General features: G+C 37.3%; 1 protein-coding gene across 2 annotated transcripts in view; it reads left to right on the forward strand.

Annotated features, from left to right (window-relative positions):
* Positions 1 to 19,247, forward strand: part of ANO3 (anoctamin 3) — a 101,533-nt gene that overhangs the window by 24,347 nt on the left and 57,939 nt on the right. For both annotated transcript variants that reach the window (XM_041484983.1, XM_041484994.1), the window contains exons 2-3: positions 13,387 to 13,587; positions 14,471 to 14,542. In XM_041484983.1, coding sequence (XP_041340917.1) covers positions 13,387 to 13,587; positions 14,471 to 14,542 — 273 coding nt within the window. The remainder of the gene's footprint in view (positions 1 to 13,386; positions 13,588 to 14,470; positions 14,543 to 19,247) is intronic.

Raw genomic sequence — 19,247 nt, forward strand, 5'->3', positions numbered from 1 at the left:
GACGCTGATCTCAGCAGCAAAAAACATTGTGTCTTTTTTCTTTTAATTTAGTATTTTTAGTTAAAATTTATTTAACATTTAATATTTTGCTTACTGTAATTTCTAGCTTACTGTTGCTGAGATTTTGACTTAAGTGCATTGTTTGTTTTCCAGCTGCTGACTAAATTGTGCCCTAAATTTCCTTTCTTTGCAGAATCAGTGGTAATCTTCATGAAATGGCCAAATGCCCATCACAGCTGTGCCTTGTATGCTTCACTTGCATTAAGACCAAGCTTCGTTTTTTGGCGGGGCATTGAAAGGGCATTATTTTTGTGTGGATTCTCAATCATATAGGAAAAATACACGTCAATAAGTCTCATAGTTCCTGAAAACTAATGAAAGATAATTTTAAACATTTCAGAAACAGAACTTACCTATGGCCAGGTAACATAATATTCAAACTCCCTTGCTAAAGAGGAGTAACTTTTAAAATGGGAAACAAAATGGGGTAGAGAGCATTTTTTTTTCCTCTCACTTACGCTGAGCACTTTGTTCTAGCTGAGAAGTTGTGGTTTCAGTACCAAAGCTGTTTTTACAAGGTTTGGAGGAATAAGAAGATGAAGTTCTCCAGTCTCTTGGGTGTCTAGGAGCCTTCAGGAGGAAGGAGAAAAGAAAGAAAGCAAGAAAGAAAACAAATTATATCCTGAAGGATTTGTTGCTGTTTAGAATTTAGGTGTTGTTTTTCTTTGATTTATCTTTCCCTTCTTGACAAAGTGAGGAGGTGTGCAGAGTAGGAGGCTGCTGCCATCTTTTTGTCTTGCTCTTTGTTCAAATTGTGTATGCAGAGTGAAACCCTCAGTTTCAAAACCTGCAGCAGAATTCAGTGTAGTGTTATAAAAAGACACAGGGTTGAAAAAAATAATCTAATTCTTCTTCACCCCCACAATTCTTGTTCTTCTACTTGTATCCAAAGATAATGTCTGTGGAGAAGAGCAGTGTCCTAGAGGTAGACTAATCTGTGTCTTGGCACAGCAGTGTGTTAGATCTGTTGAGCCATCTGTATAGTATTTTCTGGCTATTTTTAACCTCTGCTTTGGCAGAAACTGTTTTTTTTCTGAAATTATTTTCCTTAGTAATATTCTCAGATAAAAACCATATTAGTGAATGTAGACCTTCATACTTTTTACTTTTTCAAAAAGTGATGCAACCTATGGCCTCTGAGGAATTACGTCAGAGGAGAGGGAAAGAAATTTTTATTATTTGCCGGTTTCTTCCCAACCATCCTTTACAAAAGAATAATGTTCTTCCTTAAAGATGAATATACAGGTAATATATACTGTACATTACTGTATATACTACTTTAATATACAGGTTTGTTTAAAACTAGTAAGTAATTAATAGTTATTCATAAAGGAGAAATAAGATAATGTTGATAAGAGCAAAGATAATCTCTACCGCCATTTATAGTTTAATAATTCCAGGGAAAGATAGATATTTAGGAATCATAATCTTTTACATGTAGAACATAAAAATATGCTGCAGCCTTAGGGTAGATTTTGTGGTTTCCATAATAGGTGTGGGACAGGTGCTAGGCAATTGCTTGTTTTATTAGGGGACTACTGAGAACTTGTATTCTTCAGGAGGAAAGGCAACATGATTTGCAGTGGGTTCTTTTAACAGATACATGGTGGGTGGTTTCAATAAACCTGTGTTTAAGGTGCAGGTCAAGGCAATTATTATGCTTAAAATTTAAAATGTCTAGGACTTCTTTCCTGATACACAGACTATGCTTTCCTGCATACTTTGCTGGGTGCTTTTGCTGAGTAGTGTTGTTTTTTTAATACCTCTATCAGAGCTTTTTAATGAAGGAGTTCAGTGCTGGGAGAAAGAAAAGATATTCTGTGCTTTCAAATGGAGTTGCTTTCATCTTGGTGTATGAGATTTAAGAATGTGGACTGCAGATTGAAATTCAGTGGCTAACTTGGGGTGCCTCTCACGTGTCTGGTCAAGGAGTTCAGTGTTTGCTGGTTCAATGAGGCAGGAAGGAGTTCATCTTCAATACTCATTCAGTCTTTGAGAGTACTGATTTAGCCTCTCAAGGGTTTAATCTTGAAATAGCTCGAATTAAGACTTCTGAAGAAATCAGGGATCTTCATAAAAGGTGTGCTTACAGATGTATTCCAATTCTTGTCAGTGCCAAATATTTTGTTTCATTTTGTATATTGCCACTTGTAGGGTGAATTAGAGGGATTGAGGATTGGCTTGAGAAGCTCGAATAGCTCTGCCTTCACTGGGTAGCTTGTTGCTTCGTTGACTTTTTTGTTCAATCACTTGGAGCTACTTTGAGAGCCACTGTTGTTGTGGAGTAAAGTGTTCTGTTATGGTTCCTTTACTTTTTAAGCTCTTAATGACCTGCATTCTTTATAAAACAACACGTGAAACTGACTTGCACTGCTTGTGAGTTTCAATGGGAATTTGTATACATCACATTTTATGTTGCTCCAGAGTTTTCAGTATTCAGGAACTTGGTTTTGTGATTCAAAATTCTCCACTGAACCTAGTAAATTTAATATTCTGAAGACACTGCGGAAGTTATTAGATGATGGAATTTTGTCACACAAAAATTTATGAGAGATTGTGACTCTTTGTCACTGTTCTCCAGAGCAGAAAGGCGAAGTTTTCATGTCAGTGTGAATGAAGCAATTTTTTTGGCCTCAGCTCCTGAGTTGTCATTTCAAGGAGCACTAACATACACAGAAAATTTCAGTGCCGTAGTCAACTCTGAAAGCTGAGAGCAATGCAGCTATTAATACAGTCCCTAAAGACAGTACTATATTTAAACAGTGTTACTTAAAATGTTTTTTCAGGGCACTGAAAGGCAAAGTCCAATGTTTTATAAGGCTATATTTGCTCTTACTTCTTTTACCTGATATGACTGCTCAACCTAGGATGCACTCCATCTTTTTCACTCAGACACCTTTGAAGGGCCCATAATATGTCTTTTTATTCCAGATTATACTGTTGTGGGTTGTAACTTGAAAAAACACAGAGCTTTTTGAAAACAATCACTAAACATGACATATTAAACCTTATATTATGCAGGGGTATGAGTGCTGTAGAAAAAAGTAATTTTTTTTTTTTTTTCACTGAATGGATATTTGAAATGAGAAAGCTAAGGTTATCGGAAAATTTTGGGATATCACATAACTCTCTCTAGTTAAAGATGATGCTGCTGTGATTAGATGTCTGGGCATTAATTTCCTACATTCTAAGTATAGCTTGATACAGTTGTATCTGTGGACAAACCTTGTACCTCTTCTAGAGCTTTTCGAAATTGCCTGAATAAGGACCTGTGAAAATAGGCAACCCTTGCCACCACTCATTTTCTTTAGGACCCTCGTCAGTTATATTTCACTGGATATACCACAAAGTTGTGATTCCTGATCTGCCTTCATGTTTTGCTTTATTTATTCTGCTTTTTGTCATTTTTGAAATCTGCTAAATGAGTGTAAAGGAAACAGCCCTTTCAGTTTGTATTCTGTTGTAGTAGTATTTGGATATATCAGTTTTTGTTGCAAAATCAGCACTAGTCAACATATTTTATGATTAGAGGTATTTTGAAATTCCAATAACTTGAGAAATTGAAACACTGTTTTAGCTAAACAAAAACAGTACTAAGAGCCTTGCTTTACAGTTAATGCAGATGGCTAAGTAATAACTGGGAAAGTAATGAAAAAAAAACTAGCCATCCATATTTTAGACATAGTGTGCTAGCAGAGAGTGGATGTGCTAAATTCACAAGGTGGCTGAGCAACATGAAGATTCCTTGTCTTCTGCTTTGGCCTGTCTAAACTGAAGAGAGTGCCTGTGTTGTCTTGAGTCAAACATGCAATAACATTTGCAGAAAGCATTGTATATATTATACATATATAGAATATATATGTATATACATTGCCCAGATTACAAATCTTTACCAAACTTGTTCTGGAGTTAGGTCAGTTCTGTATGTTCTACTGCCTATGTTGCAGTAGATTATTTATTAGAGACAGGTGAACTCAAAACCAAACTGCAGTGTACAGCAATGTTTTAACAACTCTGAGCTACAATGAATGTAAATTCATCACTGTTTTCTCGGAAAGAGATTGAGTCGGCCTCAATCTGGGTTATCATCTGTCTTGTTAGGGCTTTTAGCCACTGCAGTTACTTAAGAGGAATTGTTTATTTTTCTGACTGGTGAGGTCACAGTTTGATTCACAGTATATTTGAGTAGTTAAGTGAGGTTTTGAAGAAACTGATGCCTTAGGTTTTCCTTTTGGGTCATGTCTGATATTCCTACATCAGGCAAATAGCGATGTCTGTTATGTAACTGTTTGCTCTGCTTAAAGGTAGGATCTTGTGAGTGGGAACAAAGATACCGTGAAAGCACGCTGAGTTAGATTCCATCAGTACTCAGGAGAAGGAAGTGTACTTTGAAGAGGATCTGTGGAAATCCCTTTTGAACAACAAATTGCCACTGTTCATACGGTTTTCATTGATTTCGTTAGTGACAACACGGGACAAAGCCACACGTGTTTTGTTGCATCTTGTCTGTTGTTCTTACTGGACTCCTGTGTGGCACCCTAGCACAAGAAGGATGCGCAAACAAAGGAATTTAGAGCTCGCTCAAATCTGCATTGAAAAATTTTTAAGCACATCACAGTTACAGAGGAGTTGTAGCTTGTCACATGTGCTCCAGAGAGCTCCTGGGGTGATGGCAAGCTCTGAAGTAAGAATATGTTTGAGATGTCATATTCTGTTCACTGCATGTCTGATTCAGTACAATTACTCTTGCTCAAAAATTTCCATACTTCTTACTGTTTGTTTAGAAGCTTTATCTATAATATGTCTTCATAATCCAGATGGCTAATGTATATAATATTTTTATTCTCTTAGCTTTCTGGTTCATTAAACTAATGGAGTCAGTGCTTTTAATGAATTAATTTTACTGAAGCTGGGAGAAGGAAGTCTGGTTTTAGCTGTGGGCGGTTTAGTTTGGTTTAAAGGACAGGTGCCTGCTAAGGAAGGTGAGAATCTCCCTTGGAATGGAAACCCTTCCCTCCAAACTATTATAACTTTGAAATTACAGGGTTTTCTGGCAAAGGTATGGGGAAAGGAATAACGGTTCTTTACTGTATATTTATGTGTAACAAGACAACCCCAGCAGCAACACCAACCAGAACCACAGGCAAACACCTTTTAGGATATTACTTTGAATTAAATATAATGTGTTGGAAGGGACTAATGAAAACTTTCTCTTCTTTTGTGGTGTTGGAAGGGACCATCTACAACTTTTTATTACTTTATATTGTAGGAAATCTCAAAATAAACCTGAGATTGACTTGTATTTGAGCTGAGGCATAAAAAAATGTTTTGAAATATGCATTCATAAATGCTTGTACTTTAATGGAAGGAGTTTCTTTAGAGAGAAAAATGATTTTTCATTTCATGGTGACAGTGATTTGTTTGTCAGTCTGACTGGGCTGTTTTTCATCTTGGTTGCCACTTGTAGCTTTTTGTTCAGTTTTGGCATGTTGGTTCTGGAGTGTTATCTAGGGTCTATCAGTGCCATCATCCAGTTTATGTATAAACTATTAGACATGATTAATTTCATACCTATGGCCATCCTCGGTATTTGCTGTCAGTCTTTTCTGCCCTGAATGAATCCAAATTTCTTGCAGCCTGGAATGGAAAGAAGGCAAAGCAAGGCACAAAGGAATGGATTAAACTGGTTATTCAGTAATTTCTCCCTTTAACAAGGGAAAAAATAGAGAAGTGCTTTCAAAACAACTACCCCTTTAATTTTGAAAAGCATTTATACCAGTGCTAAACTCTTTTTGAGGCTTTCCAATTTCCTTTTCAACTTTCCAATATTTTGTTTAGAAGACTAATTATGTGAGCATTAATATGCAAAAAGAAATTGTAACAGCAGAATTAAAATCAGAAGCGTTGTCCAGAACATTTCATAGATTTCTTCAAGAATATCCTCAAAGCATATACCTTCATGAAAAATACATTTTGTTGGACTTTTAGTTTACTTTAGCCTCTTTTATCTTCATTATGGTAATTTCCTCTTTTTCTTTTCTCTCTCCATTTGAATTACACTGTTTTCCAGAGGTGAAGGGCTGGAGGGGAGAGGGGCAACACCATTTTGTTGCTACTATTGTCATTAATTTTTTACTGATTGTTAGGTGATGATTGAATACGGTTTCCACTAGAAATGTGTATTAAAGTGGTTTTGGCTGTGTGGTGTCTTTGCTATGCTGTTTTGCTTTTAGCAGGAAAACTAATCCATGATGTCAGAAGTTTATGTCCAAAAGGGAGACACAGGAGCTCTGTAACTTTATTTGAATAAAGGGAGAGGCATCTATGTTGCTCTTCTTTCTCTCGGTAATATCATTTTTAAGGTGGTGGAGTTATGTTCAGGGTGGCCTGGATATGCAGATAAGCTTTCTTAGACTGCTCAGGTGAAGTGCTGCTTCACCAGCTGCTCCTCCTGTTCCATGCCCTTTAGCTTCTGAGCCATCTTTGTAACCCTTCAGTATGTTCAGCTGATACTGAAATGGGCTGGGAACTTTCTACCACGATTGGAGCATCATGAAGCAGGTATTCTTTATCAGCACTGGACATGCTAGAAGGCTGTCTCCTTCAATCTGATGTGTGTGACAAGACTTCACGACTAGGTATTTATTCATCATGATCATGCACATTGATTACACTGTACTTCCCACCTAATACATAAACATCACTTTCCTAGAACTGATTTGCATGCATCTTCCTCCTACTGGAGGTCCTTATATGGCCCTGGAGGGTCCTCTAAAGGTGGTTGTATTCACTGTGTGCTTCAGTATTACAGGCAACCTTTCCTTGAGCTTTTTCTTTGGGCATGTGCTGTTGCTCCTCGTTACATAACTTGCCAAAAAACCCACTGTAGTTCTCATTATCTTTTCTCCCCTGGTTCCAGCTATATTTATCATCCTGTGCGCATACCTTTGCATCCTTTTATCTTTTTTGTGCATAAGTTTTGAAGCTCTGTTCAGCAACTTGAAGGGAACTGAAAATTTATATTCTCCCTGTTATTTACCAGGAGCTCCCCAAAGCTGAATGCTGTTTGTGATGTGGCTGCAGGAGAGTTAACTAGAGAGGAATAATCTCTTCCTTTGACCTCCTAGCTTCACCATTGTCAAAGGAGCTCAAGAAGGAATCAGCCTTTGTTTCTGCAAGGGCTTCACTGCTGACACCACTGGGAGTCAACCTCTTGAGAAGTGCAGTGCCAGTTATTACAGCAAATAGCCATGAATTTCTAAATGAAATTGTTTTGTTGGTTTCACCAGCAAAGTGAGGAGGAAACTGTTCAAAATAAGTATGCATGGCTTTGTCAGTTGGTGTGAAGGATGGATGGTTTGGCTGCTGGTGATTAACATTTGTCCTGACAAGCAAAAGCTTGTAAACTACTGAATAGGTAACAGGTCATCTATGAAACTTTGGTCTCGGGGCTCCAAATACAGAATGCCTGCTAATTTGGAATTCTGGCTGTTATTAGAAGATCTTATAGGTGTAGATGAGTCAAAGAAGGGCAGATCACCAGCTGTAGATGAACTGTGCTGTTTTAATTTACTTTTTACCCAACACACTGAATTAATTTGGCCTAAAAAGCTGCCAGCAATAGCGCTATAATCAAGCCATGTGTCCTACTAGTAGCAAAACAAAAAGAGAATAAATCCTTAACCTTCCTAAAGCAGCTTCTCAAAGGTTGGTCACTAGGCCCACACACTCTGCTTGGTGTTTAGAGTGGGCTTTTTAGTCAGGTTTTACTGGTCTGAATTGTGCTTCAGGAAAATTTGAAAAAAATTAATAGGTATATGAGTCTTCATGTTAAATGAAATGAGTTAATTGCAAATGACAATTTTTTCCCATCTCTTTAGTGCCAGCTATTCTTAATATTATATTTGCTTTTGTTTTACATCCTTATGAAATGAAAGTATTTACTTTTCCCCCCTTTTATGCATTGACATATATAGACATGGTTTTCAAATCCTGAAATGGAAATAGTAATTTTAAAAAGGTCAATAATCACTTCCAGAAAAACTTTTTGTGCATTTAACTTAGACTCTGATTTTGTGTTGGATATGCTTCCTTTGTATTTAATTCCACAGAAGTTATTATAATGTTAATAATTTTATGGACAGTGTTGTAAGAAAGAGAGGCAAGTTTTGCAGTACTAGAGAAAGTATCTTTTAATTGCTGCCATACATAGAAAAGTCAGATAAGCTTCTTAGCTTGTAAGAAGTATTTGCAAATCTGAAATGAAAGCTGCAAATTTCAAATGTCAGTTAGTAAGTTGGCATGAGTTTAATAACATCTGTTAAACACGATTCTGTCTTTTCTTTGAGATGATCTAATTGATTTAACTGAATTTTAATTAAATAGGGTCGTCTTGGTATTTTGTAACTCTTACTAAAGTGTTTCAGTATGCTTGATAGGTTCAGTAGGATGCTTTGTTTGTAAAAGATAAAATCAATCTGAATGCATTTATGATGGAGGTGTGTGTTCAATGAAGGGCATTGTCAGGACAGACCTTTTGTCACTCCTAATTTCTTCTGTGTGTGTATGTGTGTATTAAGACATGTATCCTACAGGATGCGTTGTTCTCTAGCCTCTCATGAACCTCTTGCAAATTAAATCTTTTTTCACCAAAGGTCAGAGATGGGGTGGAAGGATGTTCCATGTTTTTATGAAAGAAGATGCAGTGTATATTTTAAAAAGTGACAAAATAATGGTTGAAATGCATTTGCATCTAGTTTTGAAACAGAGATAAGAATTATGTTCTATATGAGCAATTCCGTAACTTCATTAAGTTAGAGAACATTAATGGAATGTATTATGCATGCAAATAAAAAATATCTTCCAGTAATACTGAAATCTTCATCAGATGCAAAGATGAACATAGAAGAGTTACATAGTTCTGTACATTTTGCTTAATTGGGTTTGTTGAAAGGATATCATTTTCTTTTTAAATAATAAGCTTTGAAAGAGCATGGGTAACTTTTTTCCAGGTATTTAACCTTTAGAGTTTTTACGTACTTGAGGAATAATCTCAACTTTTCCTCTGTAATTTAGGAAAACTATAAAATTACAGATTTTTAAAATAGCTCTGTACACCTCCACAGCATTGAGCTGCCCACGTGGGCCTAATGTTCAAGTAGGTGAGTTGAGTTTCGTACAAAGGTTGCTGAAGGAGGTGGAAAAAAAGCTAAACAGGCTTTCCATTGTATCCTGCTCCTTCCTCCAAGCAGCCTTTGTCACATGCTGACTCTCAGCAGTCACTTAAAGCTACCAGGAACCTGCACTGCAGTTCAAACATGAAAAAAATGCTCAGCTCTTCAGGACTGAGAGCTCTAAGGATCTGCAGAGGAGTTCTCAGGTGAGCAATAATAATACAGCCATAAACTGCCAGAATCAGTGTGGCTTTCATACATGGCTATGGGCAGCAAAATCACATCTCAGTTTGTTTCAGTGTGAGCACACGAATGTGCGAGAACAAAAACTGACTGTCACGGGGCAAACTGGCAGCTGGGGTTAAGGAGCATCCTCCTTAGGTATCCTTAGGTTCCTCTAGGTATCCCAACTCCTCACTTCTTCTGGGTCTCACATCAGCATACCGTGTTCCTCTTCCTTAGCCTTGTCTGGAACCTCGGATGTGGAGTCTTCCAGATCTGTCTCAACCAAATGCGTTTCGGAGAGAAACGTATAATAGCTCTGCTTCTAGCTAGTGTTCCTTTGCTTTGATTTTGTTACTAGTTGACTTTATGGGACAAAGGTATCAATTTTAAAGCTTCCACTTGAAAAAGCTTGGGAGTTACACTGGACTTTCACAGTGAAAAGTAGCCCTGTTAAATAAGGAAATTTTAAAGGTACTGGTCTTAGGATTCTGAGCTTGTGTCATCAAGATTTAGAATAGTTTAAGTTTTTATCTTGGTCCGGATGGAGCTACAGTCTATCTGATGGAACATAAACACAGTGTGTTTTGCAGTATTTGAAGGAATTGCTGTTCCATTTGTTCAAAGCCATTCCCACTCAACAAGAGTAGTGTTGCTCATACTGAATAGAGGATGCCAACATCTCTGGTTGAGAAAAACTGAAGTCTTATATGGCTGAGGCTCCTCATATGAGCTTGTTTGTTCAGTAAACATTTTTAACCTTCTGGAGTGCTGTGTTTTTTAGTTAATGAGATGACTGTGAAAAAATTACAAACTTTTAAATTAATGAAACTAATAATTAGTAGAAATAAGTATTTTAAGGAGATGCTTGATTGGTGTAGCCATTAGTAATGCCAGAGGTTATGATCCCTTTCAGGCTTCAGATGCTTGAAACCCTATAGGCAGTGTTTTGAAAGTTGTAGTAAAATGCATGCACCTTTTCTGCAGAACTTTTTCAAGACTTAAAAATATAACTTAAGCATTTCAAATAACCCTGTGTCAGGGAAAAGAATATGCCCCCCCTCCAAAAAAGTATCTTCTGGCATGAATTCACTTTTTTATTCAGCTTTATTGCAGCACTTTTCCCGTGGAAATACTGTAGGCCTTAGCCAGGTCATTGTCCCCAGTACCTTCTGCCTGCCTGCCATTCTCCACTGAAGTTTTGCCAGCATCAAGTTTTCAGCTGAATATAATCAACCTTACTGGAATTGAATAATAGGACCAAGAGCTTGGCATTTGTTATAAACCACAACTAGGTCTTTCTCTGTAAATGAAACCTGGGGATGGGTTTGGAGGAGAAGGGAGGAGGGTTATGGGTAGTTTTTCACCTCTCACTGGAAATCTATAGAGCAGTATTGGTTATGACTGAAAATATAGTGACCAAAATAAGCAATTTGTGTTTTTGTTAGTAGATCGGTGCCTAAGCGTTGTTCAGGGCAAGGCCTCAAGCAGCACAGTGCCCATGATGTGTAGCTTGTTAACCAGGCCAAGGCTGTTGTTATGATTTGGCTTATATAGAAGCTACTCCTTTTTGATGCTAAGATTTATGCTGGATTTATTCAATGGGGAATAGTTACTGGGCTGTTCTTTATGAGGTTAGCACGGATCCAGCCTTGCTTCCAGCATTGAGTTAACAATTAATAGGGACTTGCTGCCAGATTTTCCTCATCTAAAATAAGGAGCGAATGAAAGACAAATTTTTTCCTTAACAGTACCAAAATGATCATCTGAGTCTGTATTTCACAGAATGAGGCATAACAAAATTTTTCCTTTATGTTTCTAATGGCAAAACCTGAAGGCCTTTGAGAGGTTGCTTTATTTAGAGTCTTTCTAGATTGGCATAATATTGAGCATGCAATTAAATTGTGCATACTACTTTAAAAACCAGAAAATCTTATCATATGCTAGCTCCATCTTTCCTGCCTGACCTATCAGAAAGCTGTGAGTAGTGCAGCTCTCTGTTCTGGTCTACAGCTGTAGTACAGCTCTCTTTTCTGGCTTTGAGCCACGGAGAGATTTGCCTCAGTTACAGGAATCCCCAGCATCCCCTTGGAAAGACGACTTTCCAAGGCAGAAGTGCTAAAATAAAAAAGGCAGCATCTAATTAAACCATAAACATTGTTTACCTTTTTTTGCTGACATGAGGAATTTCTACAGTCATGCTATAATCGTTTCCATGCTCATGCTAGCTGCCAGAGGAATATTAAGTAGGGAAAGAAGGAATAAATGGAATTGTAATAGCAAAACAAGTCTATTGGGCTTTTTCTGCTAGGTGTATGCATTTCTACTACTGCAGATGAAAAGATCCCTGAACAAGCAAGGACTGTATAACAAAGTTCTAGCTGGAAATACATAGTCTAGAAAACTACTCTATGGAAAAGAGAGGAAGGAATGAAAATAATTTCAGTGCATCAGTTTGGTGATCCAGTTGATGTCAGCCACATGCTATTTGTGCTGGGTAAGCATTTGCATGCAGCAGCAAGTGCCATCAAATCTAGCACATCACAGAACTGGACTCTGACACATTAGCAGAGTATGAATTAACTTTTCCAAATTTTAAGGTGGTTCATACCAATAACAGAAGAGCAAATCTGCAGTGAGATTACTTTGCTTTGACTCACTTTCTTCGAGCAGAAGCAGCATGGTGTGAAGAAATCTGTTTGAAATGACACAAGGGAGTATAGAGTAAGAGAGAGCAAAAGGGAATAATTTTCTTTTGAATTGAGGCATTATGTCATAAAATAATTGCATTCTATTTTTTATATGTATCACTTAAATTGGGGTTAAAATTGAATGTCAGTATGTGTTATTTGCATTATCATAAATTTCTTTGGTAATAGTGATTCATCTTGCCACACATACTGACTCCAGCGTAGATGAAAAACATTTCTCTTTGGCAACACTAATAATTATGCAGTGGGGTCCATAGCTACTGGCAGCCTATCCCTGCTTAAGCAATCGATCACTGAAGCCATCCAGAGCAATTACGAAGTATATATCTTTATATATGACTCTGTATTACCCATTGCTGTGTCTAACTACTGCAGATTTTTGTCTAATAAACGTTCATTTAGGAGACTCCCTAGAAACCTGGCAGGTAGCACAGCAGACATAGGTGGGATTGCTCTGCTCTGAGCAAGGCATTGTCAAGGACACCAGCCCAGTGCCCACTGGCTTCTCTGCTGGCACACAGCAGCCTTTTTGTTAAGAAGCAGATGCCTTTCTGCACGTACTTATTTAAGGACCTATGGTATCTTCTGAGGCAACAGAAGCTTACCTGTCGATAAAGTAAATTGTTCTGTCAAGCAGAAAAACAGTACAGTGAAAGACACTAACTACACTGCTGGACTTGGGTTTTGCTCAGTGTTGGGTTTACTTCTACAAGGATTGTGTTTGTCAGTGCTCTGTATTGAATCAGGTGGCGTATAATAATGTGTTTTTCTTCTATGTAAACTTAGGAAAACTACTTAATTTCTGGGTCTCTCAGCAGCAACTCTTAGGAGACAAAAAATTGTCACAGCTGCTTTGTTCTAACTGACCCTGGAATGTTTGGGGTCATTTTTGCTACATTTGTTTGTTGTTCTACAGTGTTTTTTCACAAAGGTTACCCAACAGGTTAAAGGATTAAGAACATTAATTTATTTCCATAATGGTGAAGGGCAAATTTTTGTAGCTTTCAAAGGAAAATGTAAATAATTTACAGAATGGAATACTATTAGCACCTGTATTTTAGTTCATCACGTTGGTTTTTTAATAACTTCAAACCTATTAGCATGGCATTTTTGTTTAGTTGAGGAGTGGCTTATTAAGAGGATTCATAATTAGCCATCTTTCTTTGTCATGGCCCAATATGCTGGAGCTTATTATGTTATTTTTCTTTTGGCTACTTCAGGTATGAATACGAGCAAGAGCGAGACAGTGAAAGAGCACCCATTAAAACCTTCTAGAAGATCTATGCCATGCCTTGCCCAGAGCCAGACGCATCCTCAGAGCCTGAGCAAGCACTCGTCATTTCTGCAGCCAAACCGTGTGCAGCCCCAGCCTTTGAGTGCAGGGACGTCGGCAGCTGCAGTGGATGTGGTGTCAGAACGAGGTAGGAGGTTTTTCTCTTGCAGGAGTTTGTTCCAGCTCTGATCAACTCTGATTTATGTAGATATCTACGGTTTGTTGAAGAAATGTTTTTGCAGAAAACAGCTACGTGTACTATATTAACAGGTTCTTGAGTGAATCTTTATGATGTTTGAAGTGAGTTTTAAACTAATTTTTATTTTTCTCAATGATGACATTATTTCCATCTCACTGATAATAAGACAAAAAGTCTTGCTTATTTATGCTGGAGAAAAGTATGAAGGTTTCTGTAGTCTGTCGTAGAGGAGACAGAATAAATATTAGGCTTTAGGCAAAAAAAGTCTTTATATATGAACATGTAGGAGGAGATGCATTCATTCACGAACAGTAGAATCAGAGAAGAGTGGTATGGAAAGAATGAGAACAACTGGAGAACATCCCTCCAAATTTTAGCTCATGTGGAATAAGGAACTGCTTTTATTTTAGGGTTTCTAATTTAACAGATACACGTGCCTTATCAGAGAAACTAATATAGTTGGAACCCCAGTCACTGTGTCACCTGTTGCCAACTCTTGCCATCCTCTATTGCCAGATCTGTGTGAACCTTCGTGGGATAAATTAACTCATCTGGTAGTAGATTTTGATAAGTCTTTCCTAAATGTTGATAGACACTAGGCACTAATTATTGTTCTAGTGAGTTATTTTATTGAGTTAAACTTCTCTCAGTAATAGACAGAAAGTCTTCATTAAAGTGATCTTGCTCTTTTTTCGATTGATAGAAAGTGCTCTTCAAAATTTCAGTCAAGAGTTTGAGTTACTGACAGCTTTGAAAAGTTTTTTTTACAGTAAAGATTTTTGTACTTAGAAAATACATGTGAATGCTGATACAGATATTGCATTTATTTCAGCTAAAGTGATGGAGACTTTGGAAAGCAACTTGCTTAAGCTGTCTAATACAGAATATGGTGATCCATTTTTAGGTAAGTTGTTGTCTCAACTGAAATAATGACAACTTAATGATTCTTTGACTATGCTTGCAGTATTTAAGTGTGGAAAGGCCATACTTACCCTGAACTTCCAATTTTTTTGAAAGAGGAGACTAAGTGTGACTAGAGAAATGTGTGCTGTCATAAATTTCCTGATATTGTTCATCTTTTAGACTGAAAGTAGGGGCTGAACACAGAGTCTAAGTGTCATATGCTCAGTGTATCCTTTTCCCATAACAGTCCTTCATAAAACAGTTTTGAACAGTGTACTTGAAATTCCTTTGAAGTTATTATTCACTTATTTTTCCTCTATACTCATGTCATTCACTGTTATTGTGGCTGCAGTTCTATTGTTGTGCTTTTTTTAGATATTCTGTATATTTGCTTTAGATGTTTACGTACAAAAAGTGTTACCATTTGGAAGCATAAAAAAAAAGTAACAGAAAATAGCCATATTTGTACTGCTTTGCTATCATTTTGATACTGTAATTAAGTCAGAGTAAGCAGGAAAGAAGTTGTTATTAGAATAATCCCGTCCTTGTAACTGCAAATTCAATCTGTAAATACACACATGGGTAGTAATTTACAAGTTCCAAGATGAAGTAGTTGCCATCTATTTTACCCATACAGACACAAAGATATTTCTGCACCTTGCACAACTGCTATGAAAGATATTTTTGCTCACAGTTGATGAACATCAGACTAGAAATCATATATTCATGCTGAATGAAAGATACCTGTTTTCAGAAAGCTAGGTCTGCTCACCTCCCACATGATTTAGCATTGGCTTTTCTTGATGCCTAAAATGTATGATAGATAAGAGGGCTTCTCAGGGTTTCCTGAGTAGGTAACTACTGGAAATAGTGAAATTGATACTCCTTCAAAACCACATACTCCAAAATCATGGCACAGACCAAAAATTTGGCATGAAGATTATATAAGAAAATCATGTCTTAGGTTCCAGTTAAAGCTGCTGCCCTTTCCTAGTCTAATTGGTTGGCAAACGTGGATACTAGGAGTTTTTACTGTTACAATTTCCTTCTTTTCTTTTTCTTTTTTTTTTTTTTTAATATCCTGCTCTATTTTTAATATCCTGTGCTGTTTTATTATGTATGGAATTGCTTACACATACACATGCTGATATTGTTGTGTATTTATATATGTCAGCAGTATTTCTTTCTTTTAATAATTGATGCTGGTTTTCATTCCCATTACTTAGTTTTAACCTGAAAAGATACATGGAGGGCTCAGCAACTCAGGAAAAGATAGACTGATTCTTTTGAGTTCCAAATTGTGTTAAATTTTGGTGTGGATATTTCTTCTCTTCTGGCTACAGCTACGCTCCTGGAAGGAAAAGTATTTAAATAGTTGCCCTTTACTAACCTGATTAATGAATTTGCCCATGTTGAGTCAATCCCAAATTAGATAAGTGAAATCTGGGAAGTTTTTCACAGTTATAGAAGTGTAACTGATTAGGTTAGTCAGTTACAAGCAAGAAAGAAAACAGTATTTAAAAATAAATGCCAGAGGTCAGTAATAAGAATTGCCAGCATTTTCTGTTAGATCCGTGAAGAGAAATAAGGGACAGTTAAAAGGTGCATGTAACAAAATAGCCTGTATGCCTTCAAAATACAGTTTGTTGGTCCTTAAATATTGTGTTTATGTGGGTAGGAATTTGTCTCCAAGTCTAAAATTTTCAATTTTATCCTGAGTCTGGGTGTAGATGGGGAGGGGAAGTAAAAAAATCAACCTGAAAAAGGAATATTGCAGCCTCAGCTTTGATCATCATATACAATGCTTTGTAGGTACTCTGGCAGTTTCATACAGTTTAAAAAGAAGGTTGATTAATGGGTATCATCACCTTAGTGAATATTTTCGAACTGCTCTCCTGAGAGCATGAAAGAAAGCTGAATTAAGTGAATGTGGTGAATTTTTAATTAGGCAGTGTTGTAGAAATGTAGGACAAATGGCTTTCTCCTCTTCCTGAATTGTTCGTAGGCAAAATGAACTTGTGTGGAGGAGATTAGCAGGCATCAAATGAAGGACTTCAGTGGAAAGCTTCTCTATTATTTCAGTTGGCTACAGCTGAGGCCATAAATCTGTTGGACAAGCTTAGTTGATGATGTTAATGGATTTATGAAGTAAAAAGATGATGTATTACACCTTTGTTAATTACACATAAATAAATGGGATACATGGGATCACGGACATGGCGGATTTGTGTTATTTTTCCTCTGTCAGTTTTTGGTGGTAAGTAGTGTTTTTAGTTTGAGGAAGCGGTACATTCGATCCAAGTGATGAATATTGAGCTTCTGTCACACATAACATGAACTTTGAGGTTTCAGGCATAATGGAATGCCCCTCTGACTCACTCACTCCCCCCCACATCTGGTGGCAGACACAGAAGGTGGACATTACTGGGTTGAAATAAGAACAAAAGTAACACTCAGTAGCAAGTAAAACATCACTAATTTCTTCTTTTTTCAATTCTGTTTTTTTTCCCCTACCTTACATTAGTTATGAGGATTTGTGCATAATAACTCATCTTTCTTAGCAGGACATGAAAGCCTTCCTAGATAATTAACAATTTTGCTGTGACAGATACCTTGTATTCTGAACGTATCTTGAATCCAATTAGTACAGAGTTTATATATAAAAGACAGCATATTTATATGCTATGCTGCAATACAGTTAAGTGACAAATGAAGAGCTGAACCAAAACTAACAATCCAACAAAGAATTATAACTGCATGATAAAAACTACTTTTCAGTGCTCAATTATTGAAGTGTTTGTAAGTCAATTTTGTGATGTTATGATAAATTGAAATGGGCATATATATATATATATGTATGTATATATATGCATAACCTGTGCAGTACATACAGTGCTTATATAAAAAGAGGGACTGAAAGATCACAGAAGATATGATTCAAGGAAACCAGGTTCAGTTTCTGCTTCAGCAGAAATGTGGTGTTTCCATTATGCCCTCTAGAATAATTTTATCCTAAGCTTGTGGTCATGCCTACATGAATAAGGGCTGTCACATCTGTTCTGGTTGTGTAGTGAGGTGGCTGAAAAGCTGCATGAGAACAGTTTGTCTTGTACCCAGAGCTGTCCAGCTCCCATATTGGAGCTGGTTCATGACTGGAGAGCTGGCAGTATGGATGGAGAAGCTATGTAATCTATTTAGTGCTCGTGGGAACCTAATAAGGTTTAGTTTTTGGACTTAGTACGCAGTTCAAAATATTCATGTGCTTTAGACATTTAATCTGCCTCTAGCAGTTTTGTACACTATCTTAACTCCTCTAAAGAGCAGTAATATATGACTGGCTCCCTTTTAAAAAAAATAGAAATATTCTGTGTAATGGTTACCACTGTCTGAAAGTCCATAAGAAATTGTACATTGAGAAAAGTCTGTCTTTGTTACATGTGGAGGCGCACAGTTGGTGGTGATTGGGAGTGGGGCTGATCCCTAATTGATCCCTAATTGGCTCCAGCTGTGCAGCACAGGTGAATGCTATTGAAGGTGAGGAGCCATGGAGTGCCCAGGGGTGCTGCCCAATCCCACAGGGAGCAGAGGGCACACAGCTGCACTGCATCAACAGCAGGGCACAAAAGGGGGGCTGATGAGCAATAAGCAGCAGATGCTTGAAGCTGCCTTTGGTGTATGTCGTGGCTCCACTGTTGTTCTGGTAATTATGATGGTTTTTCATATGCACAGGTAGGTGAAAACATTTCTATGTTATCTGTTTAATATAGCGTTCCAGGTACACAGCAAAATAAAATAATACCTAAATCCATCACAATGTCATTTGTTTAGCTGTCTAGTGATGTTCTTCTCCATGCTTTTCCTAGGATTTAAATTAGGACAAAAGGGGATTATTTACTTGACCAATAATCTCTTTCTTACTAAAGCTTTGCAAAGTCTATCCTTAAATATGTAAAGGCTCAAAGTATTGAGTAGAGTTGTCATATCAAGTTTATGAAACAGAAACAATTTAGGAATATTTACATTAATTTTTCTTTCCATAACTATGCCACATTTCAATTGAAAAACATTTGCTACCATACATTACTGTGTATGTATAAAATATATCACTGGATTACAGGATACAGAGAAATCAGAACAAGTGTTTTTTATCCCGTCATAAAATTGAAATGCACTTTTGGCTCTTCAGAAAAGTATGATAGTAAGAAAGATAGCCAAGCAGTTAAGAAGACCCGAAAAGAAAGATTCAAAATGTGGACCTAGCTATCTATTTCTAAACTAAATGCTTATGCGTTATTGTGTAAAGGATTTTCAGAAATGAAATAGTCTTCCACGTTTTATCATGTAAGTGACCTTATAGGGCAAATCTTGCTGTCATGCGTTAAGTGTTGCCAAATTATATGTCAGGAAGCGTTGATAGGTTTTTGTGATTGATGAGGGTTAGGTTTCTTTCCTTTCGTTCCTTTTTCCTTATAGAATTTTTTCCCATAAGTTGCTAGGACGCATTAACAACTGGGTACTTAGGGAAACAAAAGAAGTGGCCAAGCCTCAGGGGAGGAGGGCATCTGGTTGCACTTGTCTTGTCCCAGAGGTTCTCTCTGAGGGGGAGATAGCTCAAGAGTTGGGCAGGTGAAGGACGGGGCTGGGGCGGCTGCTGAGCGAGGGAATTTGCTGCTCTGGAGCCCAGCCCAGAGCTGCTTCTGCTGCCC

Source organism: Pyrgilauda ruficollis, unplaced genomic scaffold (assembly GCF_017590135.1).
Source record: "Pyrgilauda ruficollis isolate IOZ18807 unplaced genomic scaffold, ASM1759013v1 scaffold118, whole genome shotgun sequence".
NCBI lineage: Eukaryota > Metazoa > Chordata > Aves > Passeriformes > Passeridae > Pyrgilauda > Pyrgilauda ruficollis.